Raw genomic sequence first — 16,882 nt, 5'->3', positions numbered from 1 at the left:
TAGGGTTTAAGAAAGTTATGAATGTCAATTAGATCCTTATGTATACAATGTGTAAAATGTCTAAAATACCCCTCGAAAATTTTTGTTCGGCCGCGTTACTTTTTGTTCGAATTTGAGTTCTCAGGTTCTCACAATACAAGTGTTCTCAGTGGATCCCTACCATATATATATATATATATATATATATATATATATATATATATATATATATATATATATATATATATATATATATAACCTTGCACATGAACCTACGATATTCAACTATTCTTGAAAAAAAAGCAATTCGGAAAAAAGTTTTCTAAAAAAATCGAAATTTAAAAAAAAAAAATCATTAATATCTGGAACCGAACCGAATCAAATTAGGGTTTCGTTTGTATTTCATTTAGAGCCGCAGGGACTAGGCTGTTTCTTAGATGTATCATAGTATCACGCCATCTACTTGTCATCTCAAACAAAGCTTATCAAGGTTTGATTTGTGTTCAGTTTCAGTTTTAAACTCTTTCTCAGTTTTAGGGCACAACTTTGACCGACTTTGGTCTCACGCAGAGTCTTAGTTCTCATTGAGCCGCTATTAAATCGATCTAATATTACTTCTATATCATTTCAGTTCTCAATCACAGCTTCTCAAGGATCGATTAATCCAGGTTTGCTTTTTTGATTTTCAGTTAATCATTTGGCAGAACCGGACCGAAAGCTTGGTTTGGTTCTTTGACTCTTTCCTATGTCCCACTAAATGTAGGATCGAGGACTGGACCAAATATTAGTGGTTCTGTTCGGTTTGATAATCGCAATAGGTTTCTTGAAAATATAAATATATAATAGTGCATACACAAAAGCTGGATAACATTTGATAATAATAATTTTTTATTTTTTATAAAACCTATAATTAAAATTAATGATTCTTATTGTAATGAAAGTCTGTTAAACAAAATTTTGTAGCCTGTTAGGAAAAAAGCACAATATATTCTAATTTGTAGTCAGTTAGGAAAATAGCACAGCCGAAAAATATATGTGATCTGTTACTTCTTAAAGCCAAAGTCTGTATTTACACGCAGTAGCAAGACCTTATTGCTACAAAGTAGTCAAAGTAAATCTCGACAGTAACATGAAAAATAATATGGCTACTGTTATTATCTCCTTTTGTTATTGTTATTGTTATTGTTATTGTTCTTCTTGAATGAATTAATCTCAATTGATTGAAGGAGGTTTAAAAATTCATTAATTTTGTTTTATTAACAACTTGATTGATTGTAGCAGAAACTTGATTGATTGACCGAGACTCATGATGCTAAAAACTTGTAACCTTTTTTCTCGTTTGAATTATCCGAGATGGCGAGTAATCCAACCTTGTACTTTGATGTATGTAGCCCAACAAGGTTACTCCATGGTTGTTTCCAACCCTTCGCTGGTCACTACAAGATTCGAACCTAGGACTGACGATGTTGATTCAGATAAACCAGTCTTGAAAGGTACTTACTTGCATACTTATTTTCCTCTCTCATTCAATAATTAATAAATTAATTGTTAATTGTTAATTTATTTTTTTCCTATTCATAACAACTAATAACTTGATTGATTGATTGAAGGCAATAATTGGGATAGCCAATTATTAAAAGTGACATTCCTTGAGTCTAAAACCCTATCCCTCGAAAAACAGTGAGTTTACTATATTACTCGTATTAATATTAATATTAATATTAATGTACTCTTTTGGTACTTTTCCATGGTTACTATTTTAATTACATCACATATACATTTAAACCCTGCGTGCTTGCTTGCCTACCTACCTACCTAATTGTGCTATCCTTTCGAATTGAAATATTGTAGACGACTATGGCTAATAGCGCATCTCATTTTAAGAAACCGGTGAGTTTTTTTTTCCAAGTATATATTTAACTCTGCTTTTTTTTTTTTTATATATATTCCTGATCGTACCTGTTTTTTTGTATGTTGTCGACGACGGCTTCATTGTAGTCGAAGCATTCTTGAGATAGTTTCTTCAAACTCAGGTTCTTTGAAATTCAACTTGGCACTAATCAGTTTAAATTACATGTTTGGATCTTAACATTGTTTTTTTGTTTGTTGAGTAATTGAAATTGATATGTAAACCATTTGAGATATTTATGAACCAAATAAACTCCTCGTTATGAAGAATAATGCCCAACTCATGCTGAAGCTCCTCATTGTAAAGAACATAAAATATTGAAATCTCAAAATTGTAGTGAATAAGGTTAATATAAGTAAATTATTATTATTCTCATCTTGTTCTTCAATTAAATATAAATCTAGTAATAATTAATCCCAATTAATTAATGGAGGTTTAAAAATTTATTATTTTTCAATTATTAACAACTTGACTTCATTGATTGATGGTTGATTGTAGCAGATGATGAAGACGAAGAAAATTGCAAAATCATCCAGAATATTGTTTGTTCAGACAAGATATGCATTGACGCCAAGCACTTTGAGAGGGAGTCTATTTGTATCCAAGACAATTACGAGTGCGGCTGTGACGTCATAGAAGTCGAAAGCAATAGCGAAATCATTAAAAAGGTTGAATTCTTTTGTGTGGAACGTGCCAAGATCCAGGATTATTATGCCCATGATCATTACCTCCTCCAACACAAGTTGGATTCTTTCAATTCCATCTTTTGCCGAGACAATCGAATCTATGCTATTGATCTTATGATTGTACGCCTCTCTCTCTCTCTATATATATATATATATATATATATATATATATATATATATATAATGAAAGGATCAAGAGAGAACCCATGAAACTAACACAGATTGAGTTCAGTCTGCAACCTTCGACCTGTGTACAGATTGAACCGATTGTGCATATAGATTGAAGAGTCTGTAGATCGAAGGTTGCAGATTGAACTCATTCTGTGTTAGTTCCATGGGTTCTCTCGTGGGGAAGCGGGGGGAAGCAAATTTTTTTTTTTTTTCGTTTTTTGAAAAAACTTTGTTCACGAACATTATAGATTGGATGAAAATATGAACGTTTAATGAAGACACTTTGTGATAAATGTTTTTATTTTGGCGGGAAAACGCTCGAATAATTAATATATAACAATTATCGTGTTTTTCGAGCGTATGTTGAGGTTTTAGATATTAGGGTTTAGATATTAGGGTTTAGAAATTTAGGGTTTAGGGTTTAGATTTAGGATTTAGATTGAGTTTTTAACACGAACGATTTAGAGTTTAGGGTTTGGTGTTTTGGGTTTATGGAATAAACCCAAAACACCAAACCCCAAACCCCAAACCCTAAACCCTAAACTCTAAATCGGGCTAAATTTTACTTCACAAAACATGAAGAAAAAAAAAACGTTCACATTCTTCACGAACAATATTATCTTGAATGTTATTTTTGTCGATCGTTTTCCCGCCAAAATAATAACATTCATCACGAAGTGTCTTTTTTAAATGTTCATATTTTCATGTGATCTTGATGCCTGAAAAAAAAATTCCAAAAAAACAAAAATAAATAAATTTTTTTGCTTCCCTCGATTGGTTACTTCCCCATTGATCCTATATATATGGGGAAGTAACCAATCGGGGGAAGCAAAATTTTTTTTTTTTTTCGTTTTTTTTTTAAAAAACTTTGTTCACGAACATTATAGATTGGATGAAAATATGAACGTTTAATGAAGACACTTTGTGATAAATGTTTTTATTTTGGCGGGAAAACGCTCGAAGAAGTAATATATAACAATTATCGTGGTTTTCGAGCGTATGTTGAGGTTTTAGATATTAGGGTTTATAGGGTTTAAATATTAGGGTTTAGAGTTTAGATTTAGGATTTAAATTGAGCTTTTAACACGAACGGTTTAGGGTTTGGGGTTTTTGGTTTAGAGACTAAACCCAAAACACCAAACCCTAAACTCTGAATCGGGCTAAATTTTACTTCACAAAACATGAAAAAAAACGTTAACATTCTAAACGATCAATATTATCTTGAATGTTATTTTTGTCGATCGTTTTCCCACCTAAATAATAACATTCATCACGAAGTGTCTTTTTTAAATGTTCATATTTTCGTGTGATCTTGATGTCTGAAAAAAAAAATTCCAAAAAAACGGAAAAGAAAATAAATTTTTTGCTTTCTCCCGCTTCCCCCCGATTGGTTACTTCCTCATTGATTCTGCCCATATATATATAATATATATATATATATATATATATATATATATATATATATTATAGAGAGAGAGAGAGATAATGAAGAGGGAAGCACTTTTTTTGGGAGGAAGGGGAAGAATTTTTTTTCGAATTTTTATTTCCAGGCATCAAGATCACACGAAAATATGATCATTTAAAAAAGACATTTCGTGATGAACGTTATTATTTTGGCGGAAAAACGCTTGAAGAAAAGAAATAAATGATAACATTCATTGCACTGAATATTTTGCTAATGAGTTTTACTTCCCCCTTCCCCCCCCCCCCCCCCCCCCAAAAGTGTTTCCCTCTTGATTATGACCCTATATATATATATATACATATATATATATATATATATATATATATATATATATAGGGTCATAATCAAGAGGTAAACACTTTTTTGGGGGAAGGGGGAAGCAATTTTTTTTTTTTATTTTTTCGTTTTTTGAAAAAACTTTGTTCACGAACATTATAGATTAGATGAAAATATGAATATTCAAAAAAGACACTTTGTGATGAATGTCATTATTTTGGAAGGAAAACGTTCGAAGAAAAAAATAAAAACATTCAATGCATTGAATGTTTTGCTGCTTAGTTTATTTGCATCGTTTTGTTTTCATCTTGTGTGAAGTGTTTTTTTTTCCAATTTAGCCCGATTTAGAGTTTAGGGTTTAGGGTTTTGGGTTGAGGGTTTACTCCGTAAACCCTCAACCCTAAACCCTAAACTCTAAACCGTTCGTGTTAAGATATTCAATCTAAACCCTAATTTCTAAACCCAAAACCCTAATTTCTAAACCCTAATAGCTAAACCCTAATTTATAAACCCCTAATTTCTAAACCCTACTTTCTAACCCCTTAAAAAAAACACAGCAGCAAAACATTCAATGCATTGAATGTTTTTATTTTTTTCTTCAAGCGTTTTCCCGCCAAAATAATGATATTCATCACAAAGTGTCTTTTTTAAATGTTCATATTTTATCTAATCTATAATGTTCGTGAACTAAGTTTTTTCAAAAAATGAAAAAAAATTACTTCCCCCCACTTCCCCCTAAAAAAGTGCTTCCCTCTTGATTAAAAATCTCTCTCTCTCTCTATATATATATATATATATATATATATATATATATATATATATATATATATATATATATATATAGAGGTAGGATCAAGAGGGAAGTAACCAATCGAGGGGAAGCGGAAGCAAATTTTTTTTTTTTTTCGTTTTTTGAAAAAACTTTGTTCACGAACATTATAGATTGGATGAAAATATGAACATTTAATAAAGACACTTTGTGATAAATGTTATTATTTTGGTGGGAAAACGCTCGAAGAAGTAATATATAACAATTATCGTGTTTTTCGAGCGTATTTTGAGGTTTTAGATATTAGGGTTTAGAAATTTAGGGTTTAGATTTAGGGTTTAGATTTAGGATTTAGATTGAGTTTTTAACACGAACGGTTTAGAGTTTAGGGTTTGGTGTTTGGTGTTTTGGGTTTATGGAATAAACGCAAAACCCTAAACTCTAAATGGGGTCAAATTTTACTTCACAAAACATGAAAAAAAAAAAAAAACGTTAACATTCTTCACGAACAATATTATCTTGAATGTTATTTTTGTCGATCGTTTTCCCGCGAATATAATAACATTCATCACGAAGTGTCTTTTCTAAATGTTCATATTTTCATCCAATCTATAATGTTCGTGAACAAAGTTTTTTCAAAAAACGAAAAAAAAAAAAAATTTCTTCCCCCCGATTGGTTACTTCCCCATTGATCCTTTGATCCTGCCCCTATATATATATATATATATATATATATATATATATATATATATATATATATATATATATATTAGTCGTTTAATTTTCTGTTGTATTGTTGATCATTTTTCAACTAATTTGTTTGTTAATTTTCTGTTTTGATTTCAGGCTGCTACCGATTTGGAGATAAAATGCCTAATCGACTTGATGATGGAAGACGTTGATGACATATTCAACCAAATGACTAGTGATGATGAAGCTTACAAAATCTTATTCGTGAATTTGAGAGTCGACTATTCACTTCGTAGATTTGAATGCATGTTGAAAATGGTTCTTAAGCATTGCCGTTGGGCTTTTGATGATGCTGATTCACATAAACCAGGCTTGAAAGGTTATTTATCTCCCTCGTTTAGTTAATAAATAAATTGATCCTAGTTGTTAAATTTTTTCATATTAATGACAGTAACAACTTGTTTGTTTGATTAATTGATTGATTGTAGCCAAGGAAAACATTAATTGGGGTCTCAAGTCATTGAAATTGCCATTCTATAAGTTATTGAAAGTGTCATTCTATGAGTATAAAACCCTACCCTATGAACAAAGGTGATTTACTTTACTACTCTATATTATAATATAATATTTACTCTACTCTTTTGATACTTTTTGATGGTGTTACGATTTTAAATTACGTTACATATACTTATAATAACACCTGCCTCCCTAATTGTGATATTCATCCTAATTTAAAACATTGTAGACGACAATGGCTAACAACACATTTCCTTTTAAGAAAACGGTGAGTATTCTTTTTCTGTCAGTTTTTATTATCTTTCCAGATTTATCCAGTTCTAAGTTTTCTGATATGTTCCCGATCTCGTACTTAATTTTTTTTTCTGTTGATGACCGGAACGATTTCATTGTAGTACAAATGCCGATTTAGTTGGAAACTATCTTCTACATACCGAGAGGAAGAGTAAACCTACGCTTCTTGAACCATCAGAAGAAGAAGTAAACCAGTTGCTTGCTTCCATCTAGTATTTTACTTATCATCATGATGATTAAGTGCAATGGATGTGTTTACCTTTTTTTTTTTTTTTCCTTACACTGTTGTTTGATGATTGCTTAAAATAAAATGGTTTTCTGATTTTGATGATGAATGTTAAAAATAAAATGCTTTACTTGTGAAGCCCACCACAAGCATCAAACATCCTCATTCAGAGTAACATAAGAGTGGTGGTGAATCATTAACTACTTAAGCATCTGAGCGCTGGTAATCTATGGAGAATGAAACAGAATACGCACATAGCTAACGTTATGAAACCCGAGTTTTGACTCAGTTTGGACTGGTGTTTAAAACTTTGTTTGCTGACTTACATACGTGTCATTAATTTTAGACTGCAGCCAAATAAGATTGATAATCTGGGGCGATAAAAATAAAATATTTTCTTTAGAATTGGGTTACAGATTATATTACAGAGGTAATTTGTAGTGTCTGTGAGCTTGTATGTTGACTTTTGAGGTCAAATGAACAAAAAATTGAGCAAGTGATTCTGGGTTATGGATGGTTAGATTTGAATTATAAACGTGCAGGGAGGCATTTGGGTGATAATGCAGATATGGTGGTGATAAAGAAAGCAACAAGAAAAGACACTAGGGCAGTGCTACTATCTGAACTTTATATTGTGTGTCCATCATCATGCTCACGTTCTTAAGTAATTGTGTTGACCTGTGTGAAGTCACATGACCGGGGTTTGAATAGTTTACGGCTAACCTTTGCGATCATATGCCACTCACTCACATGTTAGAATGAAACTCCTTACACACCACCGCACAATGCGTACCCAGTGTGCTTTGAATTAAACCGAGTGGCTTATGACATGTACCTTGTCACCACAATAGAACCCTGAAGAAAACCTTCCACTAAGCATTCGAACCTGCACCGATTTTTCACGGATACATGCCCGTAAACAACGTGGGCTTTTTACCACTCTGATTGTGTTGTAGTAATCATAATATATGTTGTTCTGGTTGTTAATCCTATATTTCATGCTAGGATAAATCATATAATAATACAGTAATAATTATTCTTTACTCGAGTAATAAGCTAATCATATTTACGTGGGTAAATACGAAATGATGTACACCCACAGTCTTTACTTGCTAGTGGGTACCAATGTGGTAGTTGCTAGGGGGTTTCCTCTATTTGAGTAAATACTATTTACTCAAGGATTTATCAAATGTCATACTTCCTTACAAAATAATAGCTATAGTTAGTTATCAACACCACCTTTGTATAGAGTAAATACGAAAGGATTTATCAAATGTCATACTTCCTAAAAAAAATGATATAGTTATTAAGAACATCTTTGTATCAGTAATGCTCCGTATCACTCTCAAGATAATTTCTTATGAATTAGTGCATCACTATCAATGGCTGATTCAGTCAATATCCTCTTATATAAGTAATTTTTCTTCGTTAAGACCAAGTTCGTAGAAAATAAATACATCTGCCCTGAGTGAGTGACAGATCATACCATGTCACATTGAACATGTTAACAACAAAGGTTTTATTAATGACAGACAGCCACGGAGTATTATTGATAAGCTTAATATGCATAAGTTAGTATGCTCCAAATTATATTCAGTTGTGATATTAAGTTTCTAATGATTCGAGTACAGTTATTTATGCATGATTTAAGGTATCAATGACAGCTTAGATCACGACTTTATAATTTTTTTTGGAAGGTTTTGATTCTACCCTGTAAGAACAGTAATAAACACAATTGTATTTGGATATGCTTTCCATATATGGTGGATGTACATATCAATTTGGATTTTCAACATTTCAAATGGTCTTATCTCCTTTAAGTGAGTAATGGCAAGTGGAGCAAGTTGCCACAACATTGAATCAATGTTACTTACTAGAACGTGATAAATGACATCATTTTACATGTTTCAATAGGTTTTTAGCGTGTTATTACAATGTCTATAAAACGATGGGTCATTCATCAAAAGATGGATGAATGACATCATTTTACATGTTTAATGTTAGTTACTAGAACGTGATAAAATAACGAATACTATAAAACAATGGGTAATTCATCGAAAGATGAACAAACCGAACAAATATACAACAAGATAACATAAGGCTCGAAACTAGAAAACGAAAGCCTACCGCTATCTCCCACTGAGCCTACCGTAAAAATTAACAAAACAAGACAACAAACAACCAATCAAACAAACATCAAAGTAAAATAACAACTACATGATCACCACAAACGCAAGGGACCAAAGTCAATAGAAGACACATCACTACGGAATTAAATGCACCTCCTTGCATTCTTACCTTCAATGAATGACACGGATCAGAATACATTGCCAAGACTACAATAAATTCTTCGTAACTCTGGCATTCATTAAGTTACTTTTTATCAACCCATTTTACTTGTTTAGTAAAATCATATGACCTACTAGATCCATGGGAGAAAAGTTAACCCAAATTGACCCACCCATAAGTAAATGGGTTAAATTTTGGTATCCTTTGACAACCCTTCATCTCTAACCATACACCTCTCTGTAAGAATGAACTTGTACGTACTATAGAGACAAAACATACATGGTTAGTGTATGAACCAACGCAAACGAAAGACAAACTGTAGTAATCAAAAGGGGTCGCCTAAAAGCAGCCGGGTCACCCGCCTTGAAAACTGAAATTCTTTTGATAATGTTAAATGTTGAGTTTTGAATGATTTTTTTATAACAGAAACTCAGGTACCCAACACAAATTAATACACAAATAATGCCTACTATGAGGCTCGAACCTCTAACATGTTGGTTAAAAAGTTTCCTGGTTACCGCTAGGCAATAAGCCATTTGGCTTGAGTTTTGTAAAATAAAATAACAAAAATTCTAGCCATGGCCATCTTATTTTCAATGAAATATTTTTCTAGATTAGGTAAAACATGTACTTATGTATTGAGATCTCAACAATTAAGCATCAATCAAACAATTTTTGCTTTTGTACTAACAAACAGAACCTGAATTTTGCCAATAACTATTGTAACTGATTTGATCGGTCTGAGTTTCTTTTGTACATACATTGTACGTACATATCCACCTTTTCCCTTCACCATACCATACATGCTACCTTGTCGATCATATTCTTGTTAATTAACACCCCCTTTTTGAAGCAGCATGCATCATCACCCTGGGTTTTTTTTTTAAACAACAGTTTGAGATCACCCAGATGGGACTTAACCACTCACGCGATCATCCCCGTAGTTGCATAACCCGAACCCAACTGATGCACTAGAGGAAACCTGGACCAATCCGAGGGCATGACCGACAAAAAAAGCCCTCCCCGCTACCCCACAACGATGTGCGAAAGGGGACCTTTGATGGAATTCAAGATCAAGGGATATCCTTGGGTGAAATGTTGCAACCATAGGGAATCGAACTTCCAACCTCTAACAAAGAGGTATCGGCCATTACCATTGGACAAAAAACCCTCCCTCCGGTCGCCTCGTTGATACGTGTGCAGTTGTGTGAAGTTGGTGTTAGTGTCTTACTGCTAATAATTACATCATAAATAATGAATATTCTTATCAAGTGTTGTCACTTCGCACGGGTAACGATTTTGCACCCTTAGGCTAAGCAAGGGGTCGTATAATACCTGGCTGGCTGGTGTGTACACCTACTCTTAGCTGGAGGAAGATAGGAGGAATGTTGAAGCAACAAGACTGATTATCCAATAAGAAGCCCATCAAACTAAAAGTTTCTAAAACTACTTTGTGAACGTTACTAGATGTAGTTATGTCTAACACGATGATTAAAGGGAATTTCAATTTCAGTCATACCCGTTATTGCCAATTTCTTTGCTTAGACAATGTGTAGATGCAGGCAAACTCTTTGATGAGATGGCAAGTCACAAGGCCGACCAAGTTACAAACGAATTATAGACTTTTAATGTAATCATTCATTCATTCAAGATGGTTTTCTGGTCTTTCTTTGCAGCAGCAAGCAACCATCAAGTAAAAGAAGAAATACCAACTAGGCAATGCTTACCCCAGCATGTGTGGATTTCGAGAGGTCACTAGCTCGATTCTTTGGGTTTTTTTCCCAATGCGGTTTCTCCCTGACCCGTTGGTGGCATATAAACGCGAAGGTGATTAATTCTCCACTAGATGATACACTGTTAAAAAGAAATAGTAAAAGAAGGAATTTTTTTCTTTCATCTTTGTTTTACTTTAAAATTTGATGGGTAAAATTAATAAATAAATGGGAAGGTAACTTCTTGTAATATAGTTAGTATAGTACTGTGGTATGCAAGGGCTCTTTCGTAAGGTTAAGTTCAGTGTGTGATGATGATGATGATAAGTGGTGGGTTTGTGACGGGAAGAAGGTCTATCTATTGGAAGAAAAAAAGCTAAAGAGTTGTTTCAGAAAATGGATCCAACTAAGCTAATCATCACCTCACCATGATGATGATGATGATGATGATGTAGACATTTTTTTTTACAAGAACTAGAAACAAAAGCTCTCAAGGAGAGATATAAATATGGGACACCACGAAACCATTTTATTTTAAACAATCATCAAAATCAAATTAAATACAACCAAACCAATTATTTTAAGCATTCATCAAACACTTCAAAAAAAAAAAAAAAAAAAGTTAACACATCCATGGCATTGGTATTTAATCATGATGATGATGATAAGTTACAATAAAGACAAAGCAACAACAAAAAGCTGTACCTACTTAAAGGCCTTCATAAGCCCACCTGTTAAGCTTCACACGCTTATTCATCTTATCAAAATCAGCATAGCTATAATTATCTTTCAAATTCTCGTATAAGATTTTGTAAGCCTCATCATCACTAGTCATTTTGGCAAAAATGTCAAGAACATCTTCAATCATCAGGTCCAGGAGGCTTCTTATCTGCATATCAATAGCAGCCTGAAATGAAAAACAGAAAAAATCTATCAAGAAAATTATCATCCATTATCCATAAATAATAGAAAAGAAAAAAGAAAAAAAGGGGCGATAAAGTGTTGTGTTCAGGTTTGAGATATATATGTAGCACACGGGCAGTTGCCTTTACCTATTAACGTCAAAATTATTAATTAATTATTCATAAATAAATCCCTAACTAATTAGGACCTAAGGTTGAGGTTGTTAAGACATATGAGAAGGAAAACAGAAAGTCCAAATTCGGAACAAGCTTCTTCTTCTTTTAATGTGAATATGGGCATGTTTGGCAAAAGTAGTTAGTAGCTTTTAACTGAATAGCTGTTAGGTTTTTTAGATGCACTTAGGTGTTTGGTAGAGTAGTCTAATCTTTGAAATCAAGAGTAAAATGACAAAAAAAAAAAAAAAAAAAAAAAAAAAAAAAAAAAAAAACTATTTTCTTAAACGTTAGTTATAGAAGCTTTTATCTTTTTCCATCCGTCTAAAAGCTTTAAGCTCTTTTAACCAAACAAATATTTTCATTATTAAATATGAGCTTTTTCATAAAGGCTAGAAACTCCAAAAAGCTTCTAGCTAAACATAACCTTATGAATGATTGCGATCCTTATAAATAAAAATAAAAAAGGAAATTCTAATAGGCACGATTTAAAAAAGAAAAGAAAAAAGAGAGTACATAGATAAGATCGAGAGCATGCATCCGATTGGCTTGGCGAAAATTGGAATTGAAATCATTCAACTTATGTCGAACGAGGGTTTCATCATGGGCATATTCATTTTGGATCTTCGCACGTTCCACACAGAAAAATTCAATCTTCTTAACGATATCACCTTTGCTTTCAACGAAAAAGTAATCGTAGTCGTAGTACTTATACTTATAATTGTCTTGGACCTTTAGAGACTCCCTGTAAAAGAGCCTAGCATCAAAGCGAATACAGTCGATACAAACAAGATCCATCTTTTTTCTATTGCTTTCGACTTCAGTCGCTGCTATTTGTTCATCCAGCTGCATGTTTTCTGTTACAATCAATCAAGTTGTTAATAATAATAAAGTAAGCTACACTATCTAATAAACGTGTAATTTGATGATGTCATCTTTGCTTATCTGTACCTCTATTATGATAAGTCATGCTTATGCGTCACTTTGAGGTTAATTGTGCTTATGTCATAATCAGATTTTAAATTTCTATTAGTTGTATTGTAAATATAAATAAAAGAGAGTTTTTGTTGATGTCATGATCATGACTTAGTCACTCTCTATAGTTTGACGATGTCATTAATTTTATGTCATTTAAATGATTTGAAACGCCGCCGCCGCCGACGCCGACGCCGACAACAACAACAACAATAATAACTAGAAAAATATTGGCCTGCGTGATGCGGCGAGGCCTTTCAGGTTGTATATTCGTGTTTCACGTAGCGTTATTTATTTACAGAATTTAAAACGTGTTGCCACGGGTATTTCTGGAAACCCTTGGTTACTACCTAGTATACATAATGTATAGCGCGTTTTTAACGATGGGAAAATCTCGTAAAAAAGGGATCGGAACCATCGATATGAGGTGGTTAGTTTAAGATATTTATTATACGTGTATGTATATGCATAAAAAATAGCCCGAAATTATTTAGCTTTTTTTTAAAACAGTCCGTTTCGCGCGTAGTTAGTTACGTTGTGTTCGTAAAATTATTTCCAGGTGGTCTCGGAAAAATTTACCTCGCACCGAGCGAGAAGATAGGGCCCGTTAAAAATTCGGCGAGCAAGAAGATAGGGCCCGTTAAAAATTCGGGTGGAATTAGTTTCTTTTAGTTTAATAAAATATATATTTACACTTTCTACCCCTGAAAAAGTGTAAACTTAAGGGGCTGTTGTGTAAATTGAGCCAAAGTTGAGGGGCCGATTGTAGTGTGAATGCAAACTCGAAATGACAATCTGAAACAACTGAAACGACGAAAATCTGGGTGACGATTCAGCAGCAGCGGCGGCGGCGGCGGCGGCAGCAGCAAGAAATGGCCAACCCTAATTTAGTTTGGGCCGGATCTAGAATTAATTAGACTAGGATTTATCTAATTCATAGTCTATAAATACTCTCCCATATGTACATGCTCTGTATCACCTCCAAATAATAAAAGAATACACTCTAGTTCCAAAGTGGATTAAGACTCTCTCAAATCGAGACCGAACATCTATAATTCTTGTGTCGTTATTTTTCTTTCTTGTGTTTATTATAGTTACCCATTCATAGATAAAACAGGTCATAATTGCCACCACTAATCATAGTAAACTTGTAAATGTTACCATGTTGACCTAAATTTAAATTACGTCATCGTTTTCTCGTGAACAGACTGCTTTGATGCAAGCATGTCAATATGGTCATTGTGAAGTTGTGTTGACAGTTGACACTTATATTCTTTTCAAAGCCAATGTATGCCTATCTACGCTATCGTGTTTATACAGCATTTCATTTAAATATAGTAATTAATTGATTATTTATGAGTATTTAATTATAGTAATTGAACAGCCCCAACACTATTGCGACTGCTTCAACAATTTTACTCGTATTGTATAATTTTTCAACTTTCTTTTCCTTGGCTTAAATATATTTTTTTGAAGGCGAATTAAAGTCTTTTCGTGTAATGATGTTTCATACTCTTTTGTCCTCAGTAAGTTAAATGGAAATTGGGTGTGTGATGGATGTTTTTGGATTTAAGACCTGTATTTGATGATGAACTATAACTGTTTTGCACTCTAACCGTTTGAATAAATGCTTCAATGGAAACCAATATGTCAATGTCAAATTGTCAACTGTGGATTCAAACACGATTCAATGTTGTATCGTTTTACAACTTTGTGAGTTGTCTTTATAATCGTATCATCTCTACTGCTTGTTGATACATTGAAAATAAGATGATCTTAGTTACCGATAGTTAGATTGGGTCATTAGGGTAGCTGTGCTATGATTCCTCAATTAATATATTTTTCAGTCGCAATATCGGTTCCTAACATTACGATTTTGAGTGGATTTGACGATCTTCTGTTTGCAGTGTATTAAAAGTGTTGATTTGGAAGATAAAGTGGTTTAATGGAGCTTTGCGGGTGACTTCAGCGGACCCAACAGCGAATTTTATCCAGTCACATAAGTGTAAATGTAATGTGATGGTCATTTTGATTTATATAAAGGCTGCTATTTTTACAAGACATATAGTGAATATGATGAAAGCTGAGAAATTATATGAGACTCAAGGTGGTCTAATTATTAATTCTCAGGTAATCAAAGCCACTAAACAGAAATTATATCCACCAATAGCTGTATACGAAGGAAAGTTAATGTAACAAAGTTAATATATTATTGGTGCATCTGGTCATGCCTATAGAAAATGGTCATCTAAAATAGCAATAGATGCTCTAGCATCGTTCCACAAGACGTAGTACATGTTAATTTGCTTCAGATTTATTAAGAGACTTATATTGTTTTTGTTTTCTGGTCATCGACTTTTTATGGTCAGAGTGGATATTGGGATAATAATCATAATACAGAATTTGGAGGTTTTGGGGGTAGCGACTGATTAGAGCAAATTTTGTTGTTTTGAAGTTATTTAATGTTCTTTATAAAGTAATTTATTATTATTATTATTATTATTATTATTATTATTATTATTATTATTATTATTATTATTATTATTATTTATTTATTATATCTTACACTTCTGGGTGGTTATAGGTTAAAGTATATCTCTTTTTTCATATCTTTGATTTATCCGTAAGAGTAATCAATTTCAGTTGAGTACTAAATTACCAACAATTTAGGGTGTAAAATTAAAAGGTTTTATTAGTTACACCAATTCACTTACCAGTTATGAATTCGAATTTCAACTTCCTATCTAAAAAGGGGGTGAATGACATGCTTATGTCACTTTTGCTTATTTTGTCTAATTCTAAAGTATAAAATAATTCGATGATTATTTGATATTCTTTCGACTTCCTATCGAAAAGGGGTTAATTTGATTGAAATTGAACTGAATACCAGTTTTCTTAAGACGATGACTTTAGGCAAAGTCAAGTAACTCCTGCATAGTACTATATTATCATTCAATTCGACAGTAAATAAATTCTTAATCCTCCTTCAATAAGTTGGGATTAATTTTTATGAAGAAGAAAAAGAACATACCTGTTAAGACTGGTGGTTTATATGAATCACCATCATCAGTCTCACTCTCAGTCTCAGCTATTTGTTTATACTGTTGCATGTTTTCTGCTACAATCAATCAATCAATCAATCATCAATCAATCAATTTGTTAATAATAGAAATGTATAACAAATAACAAATAATAATAATAATAATAAAATTATATATATATATATATATATATATATATATATATATATATATATATATATATATATATACCAAGAGTATCATATGGACATTTTTCATCGGTCCAATTAGCAGCCGTAGCTAACATCCTCTGATGATTTCTAGATCCAACACATGGTAAAGTTTCCATCTTTCTAACATTTGATGAATCAATTAATCTAGACTTTAAAGAATTAGGGTTTTGTATCGGATTCGAAAGGCTAACAATCAATCGAGGTTGACATCTAGCTCGATTGTAACAGCATGATAACGATGAGTATACCGCATGATTAAGCCTACAAATTTTCCTCAAATTGCTCATGCTTTGATTTCCGTTGCCAAACCCTAGTTCCCAATTTCAAAGAAATCAATTATCAAGAAGACGTGGATTCAGGATTTGACTAGTCACCTTTTTTTCAATTAGATGAGTAAAAGGATAAGACTCTTTTTAACCGGACGTCGGTTTTTTTATTATAGAAAAAGTGGATTTTTTTTATTTTTATTTTTTTAGCAATAATGGTGAGTGTTAAATCAGATACTTAGAAAAGATTTTCAATTTTCAACGATTTGATAATAGTATAATAATAATAAAATAATTAATAATTCAATTCAATTAAAAGTTGAGTACAGT

The 16,882-nt window shown here is 32.4% G+C and overlaps 2 protein-coding genes across 6 annotated transcripts; one reads left to right on the top strand and one right to left on the bottom strand.

Moving 5' to 3' along the window:
• Window positions 1-268: 268 nt before the first annotated feature.
• LOC139847558 (uncharacterized) lies at window positions 269-7,111 on the top strand. Of its 4 annotated transcripts, none has more exons than XM_071837245.1 (11): window positions 269-469; window positions 611-647; window positions 1,371-1,472; window positions 1,590-1,659; window positions 1,831-1,869; window positions 1,978-2,012; window positions 2,387-2,694; window positions 6,102-6,324; window positions 6,434-6,536; window positions 6,691-6,729; window positions 6,857-7,111. In XM_071837245.1, exons 3-11 carry the CDS (start codon window positions 1,388-1,390, stop codon window positions 6,966-6,968), a joined length of 1,014 nt encoding a protein of 337 aa, XP_071693346.1. In that variant the 5' UTR covers window positions 269-469; window positions 611-647; window positions 1,371-1,387; the 3' UTR covers window positions 6,969-7,111. The 4 variants fall into 4 exon arrangements, with proteins under 4 accessions (XP_071693346.1, XP_071693345.1, XP_071693343.1 ...); XM_071837244.1 differs by having other exon boundaries at window positions 1,261-1,472; window positions 2,390-2,694; XM_071837242.1 differs by having other exon boundaries at window positions 1,261-1,472.
• Window positions 7,112-11,497: 4,386 nt separating this feature from the next.
• On the bottom strand, window positions 11,498-16,691 carry LOC139848354 (uncharacterized). 2 transcript variants are annotated; one of them, XM_071838086.1, is made up of 4 exons: window positions 16,306-16,691; window positions 16,065-16,148; window positions 12,575-12,915; window positions 11,498-11,889 (listed from the first exon to the last, which is right to left on the bottom strand). In XM_071838086.1, the coding sequence occupies exons 1-4, from the start codon at window positions 16,571-16,573 to the stop codon at window positions 11,692-11,694; spliced, it is 891 nt and encodes a 296-aa protein (XP_071694187.1). In that variant the 5' UTR covers window positions 16,574-16,691; the 3' UTR covers window positions 11,498-11,691. The 2 variants fall into 2 exon arrangements, with proteins under 2 accessions (XP_071694187.1, XP_071694186.1); XM_071838085.1 differs by having other exon boundaries at window positions 16,065-16,151; window positions 16,306-16,690.
• Between the last annotated feature and the right edge of the window lie 191 nt (window positions 16,692-16,882).

The sequence above is a fragment of the Rutidosis leptorrhynchoides genome, chromosome 5 (genome assembly GCF_046630445.1).
Source record: "Rutidosis leptorrhynchoides isolate AG116_Rl617_1_P2 chromosome 5, CSIRO_AGI_Rlap_v1, whole genome shotgun sequence".
Classification (NCBI taxonomy): Eukaryota; Viridiplantae; Streptophyta; class Magnoliopsida; order Asterales; family Asteraceae; genus Rutidosis; species Rutidosis leptorrhynchoides.
This window is presented reverse-complemented; position numbering and strand designations above follow the sequence as displayed.